The 24450-nt window shown below is 38.1% G+C and overlaps 1 protein-coding gene across 1 annotated transcript; it reads left to right on the plus strand.

Annotated features, from left to right (window-relative positions):
- The first annotated feature begins 5756 nt into the window (after positions 1–5756).
- LOC143029762 (uncharacterized) lies at positions 5757–16328 on the plus strand. Its single transcript, XM_076192672.1, has 8 exons — positions 5757–5826; positions 6922–6999; positions 11572–11726; positions 12812–12924; positions 13247–13317; positions 14122–14676; positions 14944–15039; positions 15134–16328. Exons 2-8 carry the CDS (start codon positions 6924–6926, stop codon positions 16180–16182), a joined length of 2115 nt encoding a protein of 704 aa, XP_076048787.1. The 5' UTR covers positions 5757–5826; positions 6922–6923; the 3' UTR covers positions 16183–16328.
- Positions 16329–24450: the final 8122 nt, after the last annotated feature.

A 24450-nucleotide genomic window follows, 5' to 3' on the forward strand; every position in this document is an offset into this window, starting at 1 on the left:
TTAAACACCAATCTTCTTAATTCTTTTCATTTGAAGTTTCGAACCTAAGGCTATCTACTAATTTTCACAGTACAAATATGTTCTGAGTATTTCACATTTCCTATGCAAGTCCTTACGCAATATAATATCCACGAACGATATATCGGTAAACTTCGGTAAGGGACTGTTAATGTTGATGACATGGAGGTTATAATGATCCTGTTGAAGAAATAAAAAAGCGTTGTAAGATTTGATCCTTTGGATGGTCTTTGTTCCATCTGAGTGCCCACCATTTGCTCCTCATGATAGGAAACCAGTGGCGGAGCCTGTTCAGTCGCCGACAATCCGACCATGGTACTAGTAGGACAAATATGCTTTACTTGCCAGACGAAATCCTTATAACTTAATGACCAGGTGAAAGTCACCAACACGTGTATTTGCTGTGTGTGACGACTTTTCAGTGATTGAGGACGGGAGTTCTGCAGACTCAGCGATGTCCTAGGGCTGTGGTTACAACGAGACGTCCTCTTCAGTCCCCACCGTAATTCGGGTGAAGACGAGTGACTTCTCCTGGATTGGAGAGGGAAATCGGATGAACGACCTGACTTGAACCTTGAGTCAGTTACTCCCTAATGTAAGCAACTACCGCCTGGGCCAACACCACACGGTATGCAGCCGTCTTCTCGCTCCCCTCCCCTTCCCAAACGCCAAGGTGGAGGGGGCGTATACTCTCCCGCGACCCTTTCGACTGTTTAAGGATAAATACTAATGCTTAGCTTCTCCTTGTTGATATCCGTGGTGGGCAGGGGCATGGAAAGAGTTAATCCTTATATCTAGGCCAATGACACTCAGACAACGTTTCTAGTAGGAGTGGGCTTGCAACTGGCTTCGTCAAATCCAACACTTCCGCTATGTGAGTGCCAGGAGGAGGGATAGGGAGATACAAACAAGCCACAAGCATATCGAGTCAGGCTTGGGGTAAATCTCCAGCGGGCTCTCTGCGTGAGCCCCTAAAACTTTCCGTCAGGACGATCGACTACCCAAATAATCGGTGAAACTTAGAAGGCTTAAGATAGATATAGTGGCTTTCTCCCAGGTAAAGAGGTTAGACATTTGTGAGATTAATGGCGAGGTTTACATTTGCTACTGGTCGCACCATGGCATTGAGACCCATCGGGGTAACTGTAGACTATCTGACTTTATCCGCCGTTAGAGCTACTTCGGTTAATGAACATGTGATATAGGTAAGATTTAAAGACACCTTGGACTTCATCTGTTTTACTATATCATATCCCCTAGTGAATTGTGTTAACTTAAAGAGTAGATGTTCTATGCCGAGCTTGATTGCAGTAGACCAGTGTCCACCATGGGACACATTAATTGTCTTTTGTGACTTTAATATGGTTACTGACAACAATAGATTTGTTGGTCTCCATGACTCTGAAATCAAGAACACTAATCCTGCATGAATTTCGCGAAGTCCGTAAAGTTGAGGAATGTCGGTTCCTAGTTTCAGAGACGAGAGCCACACTGATGGATTTGGTATAGTAATATTGGAGATGTGGCAAAGAACATTGATAATATACTTGTTAGTACTCTTTGGAAGATGCTACAGACCTGCAGGATTTACCATAGGGGTGAATTCTTTCAGGCCAATTATAGACTTGTGGTTGCAGCAATCAAGCTAGGAAAGGTGCTTGCGCATATGTTACTGGCACAGGTGTGGTTTCATCTGGTAAAGATTCAGAGACGGTATTCTGGGCTTACATATGGTAAGTCAACGACAGATCGGATCCTAGTTCTTCGTGTTCTTACGAAGTCCCGATGTGAGTTTTAACAAAGGTTGCTTGCAGCCTATAATGATCCGAAGAGGGCATTTGATTGAGTGGATCGTGGGGTAGTCTGGGATCTCCTACGGATGTATGGGATTTCTGAGAAGATTATTGATCTGATGTCTGTCCTATAATCTGGGACAGAGTGCTGTGAAGTATTAATTCAGGAGTAGGGAAAGGGTCCTCTTCGCCTAACATTTTTCAACATAGTCTATGGAGTTTAGAATTGAGTGAGATGTTGCTCTATAGTGAACATTTTATAATTTTGTGAGTATGACTTGTGTGAAACCAGAAAACCATGGTGTGAAATGTACCTTAAACTAAAAAAGAGAAACAGAAATCGAACATTTGTGGGAATAGAGTGGCTGAGGTGTCCTGACCGGTTACGCTAGATGTCACATTTTATGATGATGTGAGATGTCACATTTAACGATAATAGTGTGAGAAAACATATTAACAGAATAACATATTAAACATTCAAGAAATACAAAATAAGTGATACAAATTAAATTTGAACAAAAGATGGATGGAATAAATTACAGTTGTATGTGTGGGAATAGAGTGGCTGAGGTGTCCTAGAATGTGGCGAGATGTCATATTTCAATATGAGAATAGTGTGTTCATTTGTGAGAAGAAACACAAAATTATAAATTGTACATTATAGAACAACACCTCACTCAATTGTAAACTCCAACGGACCCCCACAAAGAGGGAACGCGGAGTAAACCAACTATGTATACTACCAGCTTTATTCCCAGAGTATCATTCCTCTGAAGAAGCTACAAGCGAAACCGGTCAGGAATAAACTCGGAACGAGACCCGTGACTCTCTTTTTCCACCTTTTTCATACATACATACATACATATATATATATATATATATATATATATATATATATATATATATACATATATGTACATATACGAAGGCTTTGCACTTCTCTTGGAGAAGGGCAATAGTTGTGGTCTGAAATGACTTGTTTAGCGGAGTTGTCGTAGTCGACGATGGTAGAATTGTTTCTACGTAAATTCAGATCGGCCGTGGGCGTCTGCTTCTTTTCTTGTCTTCTCGGTTCTTTTCTCGTTCTGGAGCTGCCTCTGCTTCTTTCTCTCTGCGCTGGTCTCTCTCTGGTCTCTCTGCCTCCGCATCGCCTTTTCATACCCCCGGGAATGGGAGTCGACGTTTCAAGAATGGCAAAACGTCCGTTAAGTAATAGTTTAAAAATCATCATCCAATGGGAAAGCAGAGTGAGTTTTTCCTGCAAAATTATGATACGTTTCTCAGCTTGGTGTCATCTGATAATACGTAATGGGTACGCTTCAACAGTCGGGTATTCCGCAGTGCTTAATATTTCAATATATATATATATATATATATATATATAATGTGTATATATATATATATATGTATATATATATATATATATATATATACACATATATATATATATAATGATAATAAAACAGATGAGATAGGTTTGCCATGTTTCAGGAATGAAAGAAGAGAACACCAGAAAGAGTCATACTAGAGTTGGCCGAAATGAGAAGAGAAAGAGGTAGACCAACTGGATTAAACTGGCCACAAGATCATCAATGATGGAGAGGCTTAGTACAGGAAGAGAGGGGCCCACACGTGACCTTTGATCCATCGTAGTATTTATGTCTAGAGAGCGAATGAAACTCAGAATGGTGTGACGAACTTTTGAATTCAAAAGTCCAACGATCAGAAACATAACACACAAATCATTATTCTCCCTACATTTGGAATATGCAGCATCTGCTCGGTCCACCAAGTCTCATTTTAAGACATATAGAGAATGGAGGAATCCCAGAGGCGAGCAACAAAAGTGATACTAAATATAAGAAACGAATTATACGAAAATCGCCTAAAACAGCTAGCAGGGTTTCATAGAGAAGAATAAAATGACTCGGCAGGAGCCAGAATAATAATAATAATAATAGTAATAATGATAAAAATAATGATTTTTTTTATATGGTTTAACGTCACACACTCCCCCCCATCGGGAGGCTAGGACGGAGCCCCTTGCAGGGCTTTGTAGCGTGGAATTTAATGAACCATGCCCTTGGTTCAACTTCGCTGGTGGCAGGATTCGAACTGCCCTCACCTCGACCTTCGCCGCAAGTAACGACGCCTTAACCCGCTCAGCCAGCGAGCTTCCAATAATAATAATAATAATAATAATAATAATAATAATAATAATAATAATAATAATAATAATAATAATAATAATAATAATAATAATAATAATAATAATAATAATAATAATAATAATAATAATAATAATAATAATAACAATAACAATAACAATAACAATAATAATCATAATAATAATAATAATAATAATAATAATAATAATAATAATAATAATAATAATAATAATAATAATAATAATAATAATAATAATAATAATAATAATAATAATAATAATAACAATAACAATAACAATAATAATAATAATAATAATAATAATAATAATAATAATAATAATAATAATAAGATAATAATAATAATAATAATAATAATAATAATAATAATAATAATTATATAAATAATAATAGTAATAATAATAATTATAATAATAATAATAATAATAATAATAATAATAATAATAATAATAATAATAATAATAATAATAATAATAATAATAATAATAATAATAATAATAATAATAATAATAATAATAATAATAATAATAATAATAATAACGATAATAATAATAATAATAATGATGATAATAATAGTATTAATGATAGTAATAATGATAATAATGATAATAATAATAACAATAATGATAATAAGTAATAGTGATAATAATGATGATAATAATGATAATGATGATAATAATAATAATGATGATAGTAATAATAATGATAATAATGATAATAATAATAATAATAATGATAATAATAATGATAATAATAATAATACTGATAACAATAGTAATAATAATTAATAACGATGATAATAATAATGATAATAATGATAATAATAATAATAATAATAATCATTATAATAGTGATAATAACAATAATAATAATAATAATAATAATAATAATAATAATAATAATAATAATAATAATAATAATAATAATAATAATAATAATAATAATAATAATAATAATAATAATAATAATAATAATAATAATAATAATAATAATAATAATAATAATACATACATACATACATACATATACCAAATGCTTTTTTCCTCCTTACACGGGGGGTAGCCAAAAAGAAAAAGGTATAGAAACCACTCCCACCCGTTCCAACTTTTACATATTCTACTCCCCTCCTCCCTCCTCCCTCCTCCCTCCCTCTCATGTTGGCACCTCCTTGATGACGGGTCGTCCCTGCATCCTGTCCACTGTCCTGGGTTAGAAGCAGTGTCGCAAGACACAGTACTTCCACAGCAAGGCCGCTTCATTAAATCGGCGACCCCCCTCTCCTTCCCCTCATCAAGAAAAGGAGAAGACGGGGAGAAATTCCTTCGGGCTGCGTCAAATTATTTCTCATACATACTTCCTCATGAAATCCATCCCTAGGCTCGGAATCCAACACATCCGTTGACTAGTGTAACCATACCTTAATAAGGGATGTCTATCACCCCTGTGGCCGGGAAGTCCACCACTTCCCAGGGTTGGGCGGCTTTGCATGTCTAGTTATTTGCTAACTGAAAATAGATTTCGTAGTTGACAAAAAGGCGTTTTTAGACCATGGTCCCCACTACATTGCTACAACCCATCTGTGAGTTGTTACAGGCAATTTAGTGTAGATCTGAGCTCACCATCCACATAGTAACGATTTATTTTTTTAATGTCATGGTCATGGCACTCAGTTCTACGTAAATGACATGACTCAGACCTGGAACACCTGTGTGATAAGCCCTCAAACGAAGGCACCGGAAAAAGAATTGGTTCACACTGTGAGTATAAAAGCCGAGAACCTCGCACGCATTTCAGTCACAGCCACGGTTTCCTTTGGAGGGAAAACATCAGTTAAGTACCAGATAGATATCCTCTTGCTGGCTTTTGCAATCACTTTAAAATATCAAGTATTCATCCTCAGTGTTTTAGGTATTTTGCTGTATTTCACGAATTTAGTGGGCGATTTTTATTTAGCTGAAGAAACCCATTTCCCCGTTTTCATAATAACTCTGTGATCAGTTCATGTGTCAAAATAAGATAGATGTCGACAAAATCGATGTCAATATTAATCGTGTACTTGTCCATATACTGATGCTCATACACACGTTGAGAACCTCTCAGGGTTCTATTAGACTAACTAAACACTTTCCATTGTAATACGTCTTTTTATCTAATTATCATGATCTTTCGTCACTTTCACCATCTGGCCTAAATAATTATAATCTTCAACTTCTTCAAGACTCTCACCATCAATTATAATCTCTTTACTTTGAGCTTTCGTGTTGAACATTACTTTGGTTTTACTCTTATTCATTTATAAACTTACTTTGAGACTTTCCTTGTTTAGATCACTCCGTATTTCTTGCAAGTCTTCTGCTCTTTCGGAAATAAGAATATCATCCGCAAATCTTAGGTGGTTCATATATTCGCCATAATAAAGAATAGTATTTTCTAAAGAAAGATCAGGAATATCAAATTACACTAATCCTTTTTTAATGTTAACATGCCTTAAAAGTTGATTAGAGAATATAATATTCTAAAATTAGTTTCACATCACTACGTGCGGTTTTGTTTCAAGATTCTAATAAAATAAATGATTTGGATTCAAGATTTTTATATAACAAATGATTTAGATCCAAAAGTCAGCTAAACCGGGAATGTAATGTGAACTATTTTAACTCTTGTTCTTCAATGTATAGTATAATTCATGTGCACACACACACATACATACACTCACGAACGTGCACACACACACACACACACACACACACACACACACACACACACACACACACACACACACACACACACACACACACACACACACACACACACACACACACACACACACACACACACACACACACACACAAAACTAAGTAAATACACAAACCTATATATGAAAATGTAACATATATGACATGTATTCTACTTCTTCTTTATAGCCATGGTAGTGAAGATGAGTGCGAGGTCCCTGTTCCTGCTTGTGGGTCTTTGCTGCTTCTGGAGTACAGCATTATCAGGTAATTATAAATACACACGCATATACGCATACAACCATATACTCTTACATACATACATACATACATACATACATACATACATACATACATACATACATACATACATACATACATACATACATACATACATATATACATACTTATGTATCGTATTGGATTTTTGTTCGAAATTTTAAATCAGTTTATCCAACATAAATATTCACTCGCTCACTCACCAAGTTGATCTTAGAGCCACGCAGTGATCCATAACCTCTTATGGAAGATTTCTCCATTCTCTTCTATCCTGTGCCCACACTATGGGTGACCTCTTTTCTCTTTAACGTCTCACTTATGTCTTATTCTCCATTGTAATTCAGTTTGATCAAATATAGGCCCATTAATTTGTCTAAACATTTAATTTTTAAGTCTTTGAATTTAGTTTCTAAAGCCTTTGTGAACGCTCAGACTTCACAACAGTCCTGTTATATTGGACGTATGATTGTACTGTATAGTCTTGTTCTTATATTTAATTGTCTGAATTATGGTCTATTGGCCAACCCTACTGTCATCAACTTCTTTCATTCTCTCATCTTTTGTTAAATTACTTCCTATGTATTTTAGATTTTCTACCCTTTCTATATTCATGTTGGCTAGACTTACCTTTCTTGTATTTTTTACTTTACATTACCTTAATTTAGTCCTACTTTCTCTGCAGCTTCCCTTAATGTGATTACTATTCGCTCTGTGCCCCTTATATCCTGTGTGATTATGTCAATGTTGTCTATGTATACTAGACAACTGGCTCGTAGATCAATTTTTCTTTTACTTTCCCGTGTCTCTAAGTAATAATTCTTGCCATGTTTCCATTGTTACATTAAGAGATATTGGAGATAAGATAGAACATTGTGATCGTCTGTGGTCGAGTGGTCAAAGGCAGGTGTTATGGAGCTTCTCTTGGGTTCATAAGTAGTGGTTCGAAACCTCTGCGCGACGGTCATGGAGATTGTCTGATTGATGTCGCTGTCCACTAGCGAATTACTCATATATAACATTTTCTTAGGCCATTCTTTTCTTTTTTTTGAATTAGGAGATATCACTTTTCTCCCATATCTTAATTGAGCAAGTAGGATTGGCATAACAGGCTCTAATCAATCATGCCAAACATACCAGGTAACTCCATCTCTATTAGAGTATTCTACATCGATGGTTTGTGAATACTATCATAAGCCAATCTGTAATCAACAGTGTACTAAATATTCTCCTGATTGTCTAATCGTAGAAAGTTGGCCCTCAGTCAATTTCATTCTTCTGAAACCGCCTTGACGTTCGCCGATAATGCTCTCGCTATAAGATACTAGTTTTTTGTACATGGTGTTATATGCTGCTGACATCTCACGATAGTTAATGCATAGAAGTCTATTTTTTTTCTTTTCTTTTGTGTGGTATTAGAATAACTTCCTCCCACATTTCTGGTATTCTCTCTTTCTTTCAAATAGTTACAATCAAATTGTGTAGTTTCCCTTCTGGTGTTTCTTTACTGAGTTTTCACATCCCTCATAGTGTGTTGTCTTTCCCGGGCCTTTTGTTATTCTTTAGCGTTTTTATTCATTATCTATTACTATTTCTTTTAATCTGTATTCTGGTCGGTTCTTCTCTAATTATCTCCGAACCATGTTAGGTTGCCATTGGCACTAGGTTGGCTGGGTCAGGACAGTTTAGTAATTCGTTGAAATAGGATTTTCATTGTTTCATAACTTTCTCTTCTTCTGTCAGTATGTTCACTTGTTCATCTTTTATCATTGGTAGTCTTGTTTGGTATCCACTTCTTACTTTCTAGATGTCCTAATATTGTATTATCCTACCGTATTTTCTGCATTTGTCGATATCATCGGGTTCATCATTTAGTGCTTGCCTCTTTTTCCTTCGTTTGATACTCTTCACTTCCCAATTCAGTTGTTTTGATTGTTCTTGTAGATCATCGTCATTTGGGGATTTTTTTTCCTTCCCTCATCAATTGTTAGGCATTCAACATCAAACCAAGGATTTCTTATGTCTGTGTATGTAGCCAATCTCCTCTTCCACTACTTCTCTCATCGTTTCTTCTAAATTATTCCACTTTGCATTTACTTTAATTCCTTTATGTTTGTGTTCCTCCTCTTCAATTAGATTAAAGGTTTGGAATCAGTTCATATATCTCAGTTGGAAGCTCTTACATATATTCAAATTTTTCAGTTTTTCTACATTAAATATTTCATCTCTTCCTATGGGTGTTGGCCTTTTAGTTGATAGTTTAGCTTGCATCTTAGCTGCAATCAGGTCCCATAGTTCTTATCATCTTGGAGTGCTCCTGTTCTCGTTTTACAAGTGTATGATTGATATGGTTATATGTTATATTGTCCAGTGATTTCCGCGTTTGTTTGTGAATATCTTTATGTAGGAAAATAGTTCCTCCAACAGTCATGTTATTGGTGAGGGCAAATGATCCGTTATCGCTCGATTGTTGGTGGAGATTGGTGGAGATTGGTGGAGATTCTCTTTATTTATTGTTGGTGGATATGCTTCGATTTCTTTCCTAACTTAGACGATGGGATAAATAGTGACGTTAGTAAGTTCGCAGATGACACAAAAATAGGACGCCTAATTAGGTCAGGAGATGACGCAGAGATTCTGCAGGATGATCTTAACAAATTGTTCACATGGTCGGTGCAATGGCAAATGACCTTCAATATCTCTAAGTGTAGCGTGTTGAACGTAGGGTTACATAACCTCGAAAATAGGTACAGCTTAGATAACACGTTTTTACAGAAAACAGAGTGCGAGAAAGACTTGGGAGTTGTAGCGAGTCCGGACCTTAATACCAGGAAACAGTGCATTAGCGCCAGAAATAAAGCTAACAGTGCATTAGGTTTCATTGCTAGGACGGTAACGAATAGAAGTGCAAAGGTAATTATCAAACTCTATCTAGCGATAGTTAGACCCATCCTTGACTATGTGGCACAGTTTTGGTCTCTATCCTATAGAATGGACATAAATTCACTAGAATCAGCACAGAGGAGAATAACCAAAATGATACATGGTCTCAGAAATTTGCCTTACGAGGAGAGGCTTAGGCACTTTAACTTACACTCTCTGGAAAGACGCAGAGTGCGGGGTGATCTAACAGAGATGTTCAAATGGATCAAAGGCTTTAACAAGGGTGATGCAAACAAGGTCTTCATATTAAATCAACAGGGCAGGACTCGCAGTAATGGATTCAAACTGGACAAATTTAGATTTAAGGGGGAAATAGGCAAGAATTGGCTTACTAATAGGATGGCCAACGAATGGAAACTATTAGTTGTTTTAAGAAACGGTTAGACAACTTTATGAATGGGGATGACAGGTGGTGATGGATATGGAGCTGCCTTGTGTAGGCCTTATGGTCTCCTGCAGTCTCCTTCATTTTTATGTTTTTATGTTAACTTTAGCATTGATATCTTCGGTAAGGATTATGTTATGCCTTGGGGTATTGTCTAGAGTTCGGTGTAGCTTATCATAGAATAATCTTTTTGAACATCTGATCTATATTCTTTAAATGCACTTGCAGTCTGTTTAGATACCTATGATTCGTTCATCTACTGGGTTTCAATCAAGTAAAGATTTGCTTTCTTTCTCTGACAAACGGAAGCATATTTCTTCTTGATAAATACCATCTGATCGCCCACTGTAGAGAACTCAGTATTTATCAATTAAGTACTCTGCAGTTCCAGGCTATCTCACTTCTTGCTGGATCCCAATGTCAGCCTATTGGTCTTGTAATTCTTCCACCGTATTCTTCTATGCCCAGTTCTTTATAAGCTCTTTACATTCCATAGTGTCAGTTTAAGGGAGGGGAGAGGGTCAAAAAGATTTGTCCACTTTCTCGCCAGTTGTATTTTCTGAAATCTGTCTGTTCATATCCTTTCCTGAGCTTTTGCAGCGTAAAAGATTTTACATGGTAGAGTTAATACAACGCCCAACCTTCCCCATTTTTAGGGCTTGTGACCGGCATGTGAGCTAACAGTGTACTCATGACTGGGCTCAATTGTACAAGATAATTTGATTATATACGATAATTTTTATGACTGTCGCATTTGGGATTCGAACTCATTGCTTCAGCCACCGGTAAGATAGCCTTCAAAAAGCTTTTATCTCCTCGACCACCGAGGACAGAAAAGTCTTGTAACCCGGAATATATCTGATTCCCGAGGATAGGAAAGATCACTAATCTGCGACCCCAGTTTCTGTTTTACACAAGACCCGAGGATATATAATTACTTTTATCTATATACAGGTTATAATTGTTTCACGTGGTTTTTGTCCACCAGTCAACAAAAACTATAAGCAATCAATTCCTTAGCCATGAATTTTTACTATACTTTGGAGTAAGATGAGTTTAGGCAGTTGCCAAATGTCTTCGTTCAGAAATGTAGAGGTAAGGATGTGACCAGTTGTAGTTAAGGAGAACGGTAGCCACAGTCATAAGAAAGAGCATCCCCCCAAACCTCATGGGTAGATTAATCGTTTCCTAATTACTAAAGTGATATTAATAAATCATGTCTACGAACAATGCAGAGACGCAGATATCGACCAGTAATTGTACTTCGGTGGTGAAGAGCTATGACGGATGGCCTGGCAAATATAATGGAGAGCTCCAGATCCCCATAGAAGAATACATCAACGGCTGGACCCTTGAACTGGCCTTTAGTGACAGCATTACTAGATTCCGGGTATAGTTAATGATAATCTTCTGTTCAATTTTTTGTTCCATAGTGGAATGCAGTTCTACAGAGAAATCCACCAGTTTCACGTTTGTCAACAATGATCTCTGTGGATTAAATAGTTCTCATTAATTCGAGGCAAAATCACCTGTCGTTGACATAAAGATCCAGTTCAAGCCAGGGTCAGTAGTGATCTATGCTCTGACTGTTGAATGGGCTGTACAAGCATGGTAAACAAAGATTTTCAGTTTGTCACATACTAAGTAGACTTGGAACACTTCCAGTTAAAGCCAACACTGTTCTGCTATTTGGCAGATCCAGCAGTTCCATGTAAAACCACTGATGATATTTAGTTTAGAAAAAAAGAGAGTCTAGTCAACGGTAATCTTCAGATCGACAGAAAGGTGAATCAGTGTAGGTAAAGCTAACAAGAAATTGAACTTATGAAGAGCTCAAGCAGTTCGAGGTATAGTTACCAATGACGCTCATTTTTAGAATACAATATCCAAACTAGTGTGAACAAGAAACCTCAAGTTTCAAAGTGTTGAAGCCCTATGATGATGTGAAGACTGTAGAAGTGAGCTAACAAATAAAACTTCTTGTAATCCTGCATTGTCAATGCACAGCCCAGGATTGCCCACAAAGACATTGACGATGTTAAACTACAGTAATTTGTCGCTGGTCACTTGCACTTCGGCTTGGAATTAGGAATATCGGTTATGAAAGTTTCTTTAGAAGATTTAAAGGCTCGAAAAGCTGTGAAGGATGCCTCTTCTGTTATTGTAAGCCGATTCACTATCAAATTCCCTTTTGATTACCAGTAGAGTACCGATAATCTTGTGTGTTCATAGTTTTTCCAGACTGTTGAAATCACTGCAGTACAGTGAAGTATCAAGTATAGAAGATAATAAATTGATAAAAACAACAACTGTAAATCTAATCACATGCCAGATATTGCTTCTTAGGAACCACCCCATCAGGAACAAGTCTTCGTTTCTGCTGATTCTAAGTTAATCCTATTTTTTTGTTCAAATAAAACTACCCTTTGTTTCCTCCAAGTTACGAAGAACCTTCTTGTTTTGCTGTTTCTGTAGGTCTGGGGAGCAAAAATAAAAGACGAAACCACATCCTCTGTTAAGCTTGTTCACAGGAATTCGAACAAATATCTGAACCCTGGATCTACACTTAGCATCTCCTTCACCTACAGGTGAGCTGAATCTTGATGTTAAACAAATAATCTTTTGTTTGAGAGACACTGAAAAAGGAATGAAAAATGGTCGTCATAAGGTCTTCGTGGATGAAAAAAATCTCTCCCTCCTCATTTTATTGTGTAGAACGTCATTCAGATTAAAGTTCTGGTCAGTCATTTTGTTGCATCATAATAATTTTCTTTTTTCAAATTTATTTTTGAGTGAGTAAATATATCCACTTTATTCTAGTTTAAAATGCAAAACTCTGAAAAACAGTATTACATATATGGTTGTTTAGAGCATGGAATAGGGGATTTCTAATGTACAGGTCTTCTACAGCTTCCGTTCCCCGAGTAACCCGATGATCAATTCAGTGAAGTTTAATGATCAAGAACTCTGCAAAAACGATGGTAAGATGAATTTCTTTTTAATCCATTCAACTCATGTCAGCCGCTTGTGGTGTAGATACGAAAAACCGGATATGGTAGGCCTCGCGCCGGCCCGTACATCCGAATATCATCTGATGCGGGTTGACCGCGCGAGGATTGACGTCATATTTTTCTGGTGTTTGATCAAACATTTTAGTGTTTTATGATTTTTTTGTTTTATTTGACCAAATGACATCGGAGTCTAAAGGGTTAATGCAGATAAAGGGACTAATGACGGGGTATTGTTAGCGGTGTTTTCACACACACGGCAGCGAGAAGCGCCTCCTTGTTGCCCTTTGTCAAAACTCTCCAACCCCATCACCACCACCTTGGAAGTGCAGCCCTGAGGGGCTGACAGACGGTCTTCGGACCGTCCCCAATATCTCTCTAACGAGTTCAACAGCACACGTCTCTCATTTTTTCCTATAATGATATGACAATTGGCAACTACTCCCTTCCTCTTATCGCTTTCAGCCGATGATCCAGAAATTGTCCCATACCAAGAGAACACGAGCAGATGTCTAAACGCTTTCCTCGGAATGATCTCTGCGGGGCTGCGGGCTTACAGTCAAACTCAGCTATTACGAAATTTGGGAAAAAATTAACACCTAGAATATCCGCATTTACCAGACAAACAAGGATGATCTAAGACTGTTTACTATTGAAAAAAAAGGCCTCTTCAATTGGATCACCAGGCAGCAGCCTTGACAGACTATACAACTTAAACAAATAGAGAGAGGGGATAATTTTTGCACTTATTTATTTTCCCATTTCTGGATTTTGCAGCAGTAGCAGCAGTGACAACAGCAACAACAACTACAACAACAACAAAGACGTCGACAACAACAGCAAAAACTACAACTACAACACCAAAAACTACAACTACAAAAACACCAGAAACTACAACTACAACAACACTAAAAACTACAACTACAACACCAAAAACTACAGCTGCAACAACACCAGAAACTACAACCACAACAACACCAGAAACTACAACTACAACAACACTAAAAACTACAACTACAACACCAAAAACTACAGCTGCAACAACACCAGAAACTACAACCACAACAACACCAGAAACTACAACCACAACAACACCAAAAACTACAACTACAACAACACCAGAAACTACAACCACAAAAGTAAAAACATGTACTAATCTCCCCTACGACTACGACGTGGTTTTGCACAAGTCTTTACTCTTCTACGAGGCTCAGAGGTCTGGAGAACTTCCTGACACTCAGAGAGTGACATGGAGGCGTGACTCTGCCCTGGATGATGCCGAAGACGATGACACTAAAGAACATATTGATTTAAAAGGAGGATACTATGATGGTGTGTAAATTGATACAAAATTATAAAGATTTGCTAGTGCTTGTACGTGGCATATATGACACTTTATTGTATCTGCGACTGAGTCACACACAGACCACATAAAACACACACACACACACACACACACACACACACACACACACACACACACACACACACACACACACACACACACACACACACACACACACACACACACACACACACACACACACACACACACATGTACATACTAATATCCTAACTTTGTGATACTTTGTATAACAGCTGGTGATTATATGAAATTTGGATTCCCGATGGCCGCCGCAGCAACCGTTTTGGCATGGGGAGCCATCGAAAATAAAAGAGCCTATGAAGATGCAGGTGAGTTTGGCAAATTTCTCGTATCATAATTGCTTTCTTTTTATCTTTTTATATCCTTGAGTTTTCTTTTTTTATTTCTTTTCTTTTCTTTTAGGCGAATGGAGCCATATGAAAGAAGCCGTCAAGTGGGCCACTGACTATTTCATCAAGGCGCATGTGTCAGACTTCGTCTTCTACGGGCAGGTGGGCAAAGGAGAGTGGGACCATGCCTATTGGGGAAGACCGGAGGACATGACGATGAAGCGCCCTGCCTACAAGATCACCAAAGACAAACCCGGATCAGATCTGGCGGGAGAGACGGCAGCCGCCCTGGCTGCAGCTTCCATCCTCTTCAGGGACTCAGACCCCACCTACGCCGACAACTGTCTCCAGCACGCCAAGAAACTGTACGAGTTTGCTGATACCTACAGAGGAAACTACTCTGATTCGATCCCCGACGCCAAGGAGTACTATAAGAGCTGGAGTAGCTACGGAGACGAACTGGCGTGGGCAGCTGTTTGGCTCTATAGAGCCACTAATGAGACTTTTTATTTAACTGAAGCAACTGATCATTACGAAGAATTTAACCTTGGATACCTTCCTTTCGCGTTCTCTTGGGACCAGAAAGCCCCAGGAGTCCAAGTGCTCCTCGCTCAATTAACGGATGAAACGGAATACAAGAAAGCGATCACGAGCTTCTGCGACGATATCATGAACAACAAGCCCCGCACACCTAAACGTTTAGTGCACATACTTCAGTGGGGATCCCTCCGTTATGCGTCGAATGCCGTCTTTGTATGCCTCCGGGCAGCAGCCCTGGGTATCAAACCCGACATCTACAGAGACTTTGCCAAAGAACAGATCCATTACATCCTCGGAGACACCAACAGGAGCTTCGTGGTCGGGTTCGGCAATAACTCACCCGAACGTCCCCACCACGCTAGTAGTTCCTGTCCCGATCCACCGGCCACCTGCGACTGGTCAGTCTTCAGTTCTCCAGAACCCAACCCTCATCCACTGAATGGGGCTTTAGTCGGGGGTCCAGACATCAATGATGTCTACGAAGACAAGCGCGACGATTACATCAAGAACGAGGTAACCTGTGACTACAATGCCGGTTTCCAGTCGGCAGTAGCAGAACTGCGTAGCTTGTACTGCGCCTGAGAGGGGAAGACACATTAGAAAAGCTGCACAGAAATACATCTGGTTTATGTTGGCAGTACCATAGCAACATAGTGATTGTGAATTGTATTTCTTTCTATTTCCTTTAATTATAAATAAATGCAAGCATATATTAAGCCTCTCATTTCATTGTTCGAATCTGGGGATGACTATGATATTTTCAACATTACAGATACTTTCTTGGTGCTTCATATCTTATACGGAAAATTGAGTATGTTGTCGGTAATGACCAGTTCTTTTTTCCTTAGAGGCAACATTGTACCGAAGAGATAGAGCCATAGAGGTGGTGAAAGAGAGATTTAAGGAACATAGCATAACGGAGTGATACCAGAAGATTAGAATCATCAATTCTCTTTTTTGAGTGTAAATAAGTGTGAGAGAATTTAAGAATGCCGCGTGCAACAGGTAGCGGTCCATTCACACCAAACTTGAGAGAATTAAACAACTAGGTAATGGCTGCCTTATTAGTTATCAATTTCCTTGTGTAGCCAAATGATTTATTGACAATTTTTCCCCAAGGTTTCACCACCAACAGCAAAGGGCTACCTTGAAGATTTACTACAAATCTCAAATGACTTTACTATCTTTAATCGCTCCAAGAAATCTCCGACCTTGTCACAATGTAATAATGTAAGTAGCTTATACTTCGGCATGAAGAGTGTAAATCTAGTCATTTCCAACCTTAAACCCAAGATTGGAAACCTTTGCTTCCCGAAGTTCATTTTCTAAGGTTAAATTTAAGACTAACCTCTTCTACTCTGTTGAAGTTAGGTAGTCTCTCCAGGTGTTCGGGCCAAGCAGTCCTGAAAATGATTTTCATCTGAATACGCCCTTACTCACAAGGAAATCCACAGTTATGCTGTTAACTAAGCTTTGATAAATGGCTGGACCCTTTGTCAAACACTAAGAACATAAGAACATAAGAATGAAAGAAACTGCAAGAGACCATGAGGCAGTTCCATGTCTCTTCCCACCTGTCATCCCCATCCATAAAATTGTCTAACCGTTTCTTATAACAACTGATAGTTTCAGCGCTCACTACATGGTTACTAAGTCTGTCCCATTCGTTGACCACCCTATTAGTGAACCAATTCTTGCCTACTTCCCTCTTAAATCTAAATCCGTCCAGTCTAAATCCATTACTGCGAGTCCTGTCCTTTTTGTCTTTATATGAAGACCTAGTTTCCGTCACCCATGTTAGAGCCTTTGATCTACTTAAACACCTCTATTAGATCACCCCACACTCTGCGTCTTTCCAGAGAGTGTAAGTTAAGGTGTTTAAGCCTCTCTTCCTAAGGTAAATTTCTGAGCCCATGTATCATTTTGGTAATTCTCCTCTGTACTGATTCTAGTGACTTGATGTCCATTCTATAAGACGGAGACCAAAACTGTACCACATAGTCAAGGATGGGTCTAACTAACGCTAGATAGAGTTTGATAATTACCTCTGCACTTGTATTTGTAACCATCATAGTAATGAAACCTAATGCTCTGTTAGCTTTATTCCTGGTATTAATGCACTGTTCCATGGATTTAAGGTCAGGACTCACTAGAACTCCCAAGTCTCCCTCGCACTCTGCACTGTTTCCTGGATTTAAGGTCAGGACTCACTAGAACTCCCAAGTCTCCCTCGCACTCAGTTTTACATTACAATGGTTAAGATCTGAAGAAATACTGACATTTGAATAATACATACATACATATACCAAGGCTACTTCCCCCTTACAAATGAGGTAGCCAAAAAGAAAAAGGCATAAAATCACTCCCACCCATTCCATCCTGAATACACTCCACACCCCTCCATCCTCCCTCTCTTCTTAGCACCTCCTGGATGACGGGTCATCCCTGCACCCTTCTAATTTTGTCTAACGAAGTTGCTTATTTGTATCGTCAGTTGTATAATTATTTCAAGGTACATAGTGTTTTTTCAACTATCAATTTTTCTAAAGGCTATGTATAATCTATATTGTCGGCCGGATTTAGGTGCGAGGATGCATGGAAAAGTCCATTAACTAGTATAGAATTCAGCAATACCTTGGTTCAGCAGCTTACTTGGTGTAGTCTTTCTCAATGACGGTTTTAGGTGATAAGAAAAAGGATTTGGGCCCGTAGGAGCGCAGTACTATCTCGTGTTAAGTAAAAGAAATGAAAAGAAAAGAAAAGAAAAGGAAAGAAAAAGAAAAAAGAAAAAAAAGAAAAAGAAAAGAAAAGAAAAGAAAAGAAAAGAAAAAAGAAAGAAAAAAAAGACAAAAAGAAAAAAGAAAAAAAGAAAAGAGGAAAGAAAAAAAAGTTGGAAGCTCTCTAGATAGGATAGCTTTGTAGGTTATTAGGGAAAAGTGCCACTCGGTACAAAAGGGGTTAAAAGTAAGGTAGTTTGGTGGCATCCGGAATAAAAACGAAAATTGTCAATCTCTGCGAAGGGAAATGAAAATGAACCTTTCCTACCTTCTTATTTCGCGATTTCAGTCACTCAGAATAGGTTAATCAACGGGATTTTTTGTTCTGTTTGTCTATGCATGAAATGGCCTCTTCCCTTTCATAAAGGTGGTTACCAGCCAAAGTATGCACCAACAAATCATCAATCCCACAGTCATCAAACATTCTGTTCTTTCCCCTTTTATATTAGGTCTTTGCGAATAAATGAGCCATCCCTGGACCCCGCCCACTGCCTGGGTCAAAAGCAGTGCAGCAAGGCACAGCACCTCCAATACCGGGCCCGATAGCTTAAGCTGGTTCACCCCCACTGCTTCATTCCATTTGTTCTATTCGCGCCACCTGTTCGCATCACCTTTATATCACCAAATTGTTCTCGTATCCCCGACATTCATGAACATAACTTTCTGCCATGGGAATAGGAATTCGTATGTCACTCACGATCTATAATAACATATTCTGACTGCTTCACAACAAGTTCATGGTCCATAAATGCCTTTTAGTCAATTTGAAAATCTGTTTTCAGACAGCGGGTAATTAAGTATACAGATCATTCCTACCCGATTGGGAAACTCCTCTCTATGGCCCTTTGTGAGTGGTAATCCTTTTTCAGGATATGCAGTGTAAGAGAAAGTAGTCTGTTAATACCTTACCTACCAGGTTGCACCTTTCCTTTTATTATGACTGCCGCTAGGTCGATTCCTTTTCGTAGAATTGAAGAGGTTGATATTTCGATCCCATACGAAATAGAGAGTTGTCATAGGTGGTTTTCTTGTGATGTGTTTCTTAGATTTGGCAACTGTTTAGTGGATTCCCGCTAGACCCTTTCCAATCAGTTCAATGTCTTCGGTGATATTCGGGACCTTACGTATACAACAAATTTCAAATGTTGGCAGACAAATGACTTGTATATATGGTATATGGTAGCTAAACTTTTGGATTTGAAGAAGAAGAAAGAAGAAGAAGAAGAAGAAGAAGGCGAAGAAGACGAAGAAGAAGAAGAAGAAGAAGAAGAAGAAGAAGAAGACGAAGAAGAAGAAGAAGAAGAAGAAGAAGAAGAGGAAGAAGAAGAAGAAGAAGAAGAAGAAGAAGAAGAAGAAGAAGAAGAAGAAGAAGAAGAAGAAGAAGAAGAAGAAGAAGAAGAAGAGGAAGATGAAGGAGAAGAGGAAGAAGAAGATGATGGTGATGATGATGATGATGATGATGATGATGATGATGATGATGATGATGGTGATGGTGATGGTGATGGTGGTGGTGATGATGATGATGATGATGATGATGATGATGATGATGATGATGATGATGATGATGATGATGATGATGATGATGATGATGATGATGATGATGATGATGATGATGATGATGATGATGATGATGATGATGATGATGATGATGATGATGATGATGATGATGATGATGATGATGATGATGATGATGATGATGATGATGATGCCACCCGTAACGGAAATAGCAAACAGACCGTTTACGAAACTGCATATTTTGAGGAAAGGTGACAACTCTCAATGGGACAACCGCAAACAATAGTTCCTTAAGGTAGGGTTACACTAGTCGACGAAAAGCTTGCAGTCCAACCTATGCATTCGTTCATCCCATAATAAGTAGTTACACGTAAGTCCAGCCTTACAGTTTAGAGAAATTCCCACCAATCACGTAAAAAGAGCTAGCAAGTCCCACCCTTTATCCAGAATGAGGAACTCTTATTGGCAGAGCCAATTATTTCTTAATATAGTCGGGATGCCTCACATCCCAAAGCACCTCTTGTGGTCATATCTTTCTTATTGGAGCATGGATAACTTCAGTATTCCACTCCATCACGGCGAAAAGTGTAGATATCAAGCAAATGGTTAGAAGAGTTTCCCGTGTAAAAAAATTACCAATGTTTACATACAGTAGTATTCAAGCGACTGTTTGATTATTGCCACAATATACATTACATAAATTCCATTTTCTATTTTAAGATAATTTTCTACTGTTAAATAACGTATCCCTTATTACTGAGTAAGTTATATACATATGTCGTAAATATAAATACTAGTGACATATGTCTTCAGTTTTGCGTTGGGCGTCCCTACGCTTGGATTTCAATCCAAAACCTCCAGCCTTGGACGAAATCCATCCCTAGGCTCGGAATCCAACTCATCTGTTGACTAGTGCAACCGTACCTTAACAGAGGATGTCTACCACCCCTGTGGCCGGGAGGTCCACCACTTCCCAGGGGTGGGGAGGCTTTGTATGTTTAGTTATTTGCTGCCTAAAAATAGATTTCCTAGTTGACAATTAGGCGTTTTTAGACCATGGTTCCCACTATATTGCCGGGTTGTTACAATTTGGTGTAGATCTGAGCTCACCATCCACATGGTAACGATTTATTCTTATCATGTAAAGGTCATGACACACAGTGTTCTACGTAAATGGCATGCCTCAGACTTACAACACTTGTGTAACAAAACGTCAAACGAGAGCCCCGGTTAAAGGATTGGTTTACTCTACGAATATAAAAGCCGAAACCTCGCACATACTTCAGTCACTGTCACTGTTTCTTTTGGAGGGAAAACAACAATTAAGTATCAGATAGTTTTCCTCTTGCTGCGTTTTTTCAACCTCATCATTGTTCCGGCCACCGTCTGGCTTTTACGATCAGTTTAAAGGGTCAGGTATTTGCCCTCAGTGTTTTATATATTTTGCTGTATTTCACGAATGTAGTGTTTATCTTACCTCCTGAAGAAACCCATTCCCCCGTTTTCGTAATAACTGTGATCAATCCATGTTTCAAAATAAGATAAATATCGACAAAATCGAAGTCAATATTAATCGTATACTTGTCCATATACTGATGTTTACACACACATGCACGTTCTATATGTATGCAGATGATTCACTATCAATTAGGAACCCGACTGGGCAACGGTTCATTTAGTCACATCGGCCTAGACATTTGGTCACATCGACCTAGACCAGTGGTTCCCAAACTAGGGGGCGCACCCCCCTAGGGAGGCGTGAGGAGGATACAAGGGGGGGGGGCGTGAAGTCATCTGCTCAAAAATATTTGTTTAATTAGAATAATAAAATCATTCAAAGAACAAATATCTGCCTTTACTTACATGCAAAATATAATTATAGTGGTCACTCCAAACCGTTTTCTATTGAACTAGTTCTCCTTACACGTTTTGGACACGTCACCGATACCAACCACACTGACGCCACTGAGGGACTCGTCACAAACTCCAAATACTTAAATCTTAGAATTTCTAATCTTGTGAGGAAGAAGCAGCAGCATCCATCCCCCTAAATTAGTTCATAAATTGTGCCTTAGTCTCATGAGTCTTTCCAAATACTATATGCCATGTTTTCAAATTATCTATTCTTAAAATTACAAGTCAATTTTGCCAATTTGCTAATTTTCAAACTTTTTTTCGCTCCCTTTGAAACAAATGTTTCGTTCTTAGCTACTTAGAAAAATGTCTCTGGAATGTACTATTATTTGTTTGAGTGGCTTTCATCATTAAAATTTAATACAAACAGATATCTATTTTCCTGAACAATGCTAAGATATAAATGTAAGAATCATTTCACATGAACAAAAGAGGGAGTGGAGGCATGCGGGTCTACTGGAAGCAAAAAGGGGGCGTCAGATAAGACATTTGGTCACATCGCCCTAGACATTTGATCACATCGTCCTAGACATTTAGTCACATCGCCCTAGACATTTGGTCACATCACCCTGGTTATTTATTCATGTGGTGAATTGTAAGAATATAAAGAAAGTAAGCCTGTCTCTTTTTAGCAATACTTTTCTTTGTCGAGCCATTATGAGCGAGCCTTATTTAGGGGGAGTCTGTCCTTAACCGGGATGTAAGTATGAATCATCTTAGTAAGCGTATTTTGAAATATTTCCCACATCTGATCTACAGGTCTTTCGCTTAAAATTGCCTCCCAATCTATAAGCTGAAGCTTCTGACGTATTCCTATGGACTGAGCTTTACTAAAATCGGATATTTTATATATACAAATATCTATTCTAAAAATCTTTAGAAATTTGAATCTAAGTTGTGATCGCTATTTGCAATAGTTTAACAAACTTCTACATCGCTTATAATGTTTTCGCGACTAGTGATCGAGTAAGTTTCCATATATTGTGGGCTCTTTTACAATAACAATGAGAAAATATATCAAGCAACTACCTATATGGTCATGTTAAAGGTCATCCAATAAATGTCAGTGAAATTGAAATCCCCCATTAGCAATAAATCCTGTGCTACTAAGCCGGGGTGACGTAACGTCATAGACCAAATGTCCGTATATGTAAACATCGGCTCTACCTGATTGTGAAGCATCTTGTGTGTACTTTCCATGTTCCTAGCTTGTCTTCTACTTTATGTATATATATCCACCTTTGTCTCTGTAACTGTGTATTCCTTGATAATGTCTTAAATAGACGAAAACGTTCGGACTAAGCTTCTTATTTCCCAGTGGTTTTTTCTGCACACACACACACACACACACACACACACACACACACACACACACACACACACACACACACACACACACACACACACACACACACACACACACACACACACACACATATATATATATATATATATATATATATATATATATATATATATGTATGTATATATATATATGTATATATATATACATATATTTATATATACATATATATATACAATATATATATAAATATATATATATATATATATATATATACATGTATATATATATATATAAGTAAACTTGTACCTCCTCTTCGCATCTTTACTAATTTCTTCCACTGTTTACAGCCAAGATTTCTTCGTGTATTTTCCATTCTTCCCTTCAATACTTCACTACTAAAGAAAGATGTTCCCTTTCACCGGTCGTCTGTCCAAGAACAAGCTTTTGCAGACTTAAGGAATGCCCTTGCTACTGCTCCTGTCTTAGCTTTTCATGACTATGACTTACCTTTCATTCTCTACAGTCTCTTTCCAAGGTCTTGGTGCTGTCCTTATGCAAGAACAAGACACAAACCTTCGCCCCATTGCCTTTGCCAGCGGACTCCTTAATAAAGCTGAACGTAACTATTCTCTTACTGAAATTGAAGCTTTAGCGGATATATATGCTCTTCGACATTTTAAGGAAATCACACTAGGCTATCCCGCCACAGTCCATACAGACCACCAGGCACTTCTTCAGCTTTTTAAAGGCAAGAACCTGTCCGGGAAACTTGCTCGCTGGTTCTTGACTATTCAGTAATTCAATCCTATCTTCTCTTATGTACACGGTAAAGTAAACAATGTTGCAGACGCACTTTCTAGGAATGTTGCTTCTATCAATTTCCTCCCTCAGCCAGTCTCTCTTACTCATGCGCTATTCATGCAGCTCAAAGATCCGACCCAATGTGGAAACGTGTGTTATTTTCTCTCGAGTCAGGAGATACATCAGACCTTACAGACTTCCCTACCTGCCTGTAATATTTCAGACTCGTCGATGACGTTCTTTACCACGACACCACACTTTCCAGCAAGCATGAACCAAACAGACTTGTACAATAACTCGTAGTTCCTTCTGACTTAGTGCCTGAAGTTCTGTTCCTTTTACATGGTTCTCCACCTGCTGCACATCCAGGTAAAGACAAATGCTTAACACAGGCCAGACTTCAGTACTTTTGGCTAACTATGAGAAAAGATATTTATGCCTACATTGTCTCCTGCCATTCATATGCTACCCATAAAGGTCATATTCACAGTAAAGTTCCCATTTTGAAATATCCAATCCCTAGCAAACCCTTTGACA

This window comes from Oratosquilla oratoria, chromosome 11, assembly GCF_046742065.1.
Source record: "Oratosquilla oratoria isolate Oo_2021 chromosome 11, ASM4674206v1, whole genome shotgun sequence".
Taxonomy (NCBI): Eukaryota; Metazoa; Arthropoda; class Malacostraca; order Stomatopoda; family Squillidae; genus Oratosquilla; species Oratosquilla oratoria.

What these genes read in the sequence shown, in the direction of transcription:
- LOC143029762 (XM_076192672.1), top strand. Translation starts at nt 6,924, where the DNA reads ATGGTAGTGAAGATGAGTGCGAGGTCCCTGTTCCTGCTTGTGGGTCTT. An exon ending in AGAACTCTGCAAAAACGATG is followed by an intron (nt 13,318 to 14,121) that starts GTAAGATGAATT and finishes TGGATTTTGCAG; the next exon opens with CAGTAGCAGCAGTGACAACA. An exon ending in AAGAGCCTATGAAGATGCAG is followed by an intron (nt 15,040 to 15,133) that starts GTGAGTTTGGCA and finishes CTTTTCTTTTAG; the next exon opens with GCGAATGGAGCCATATGAAA.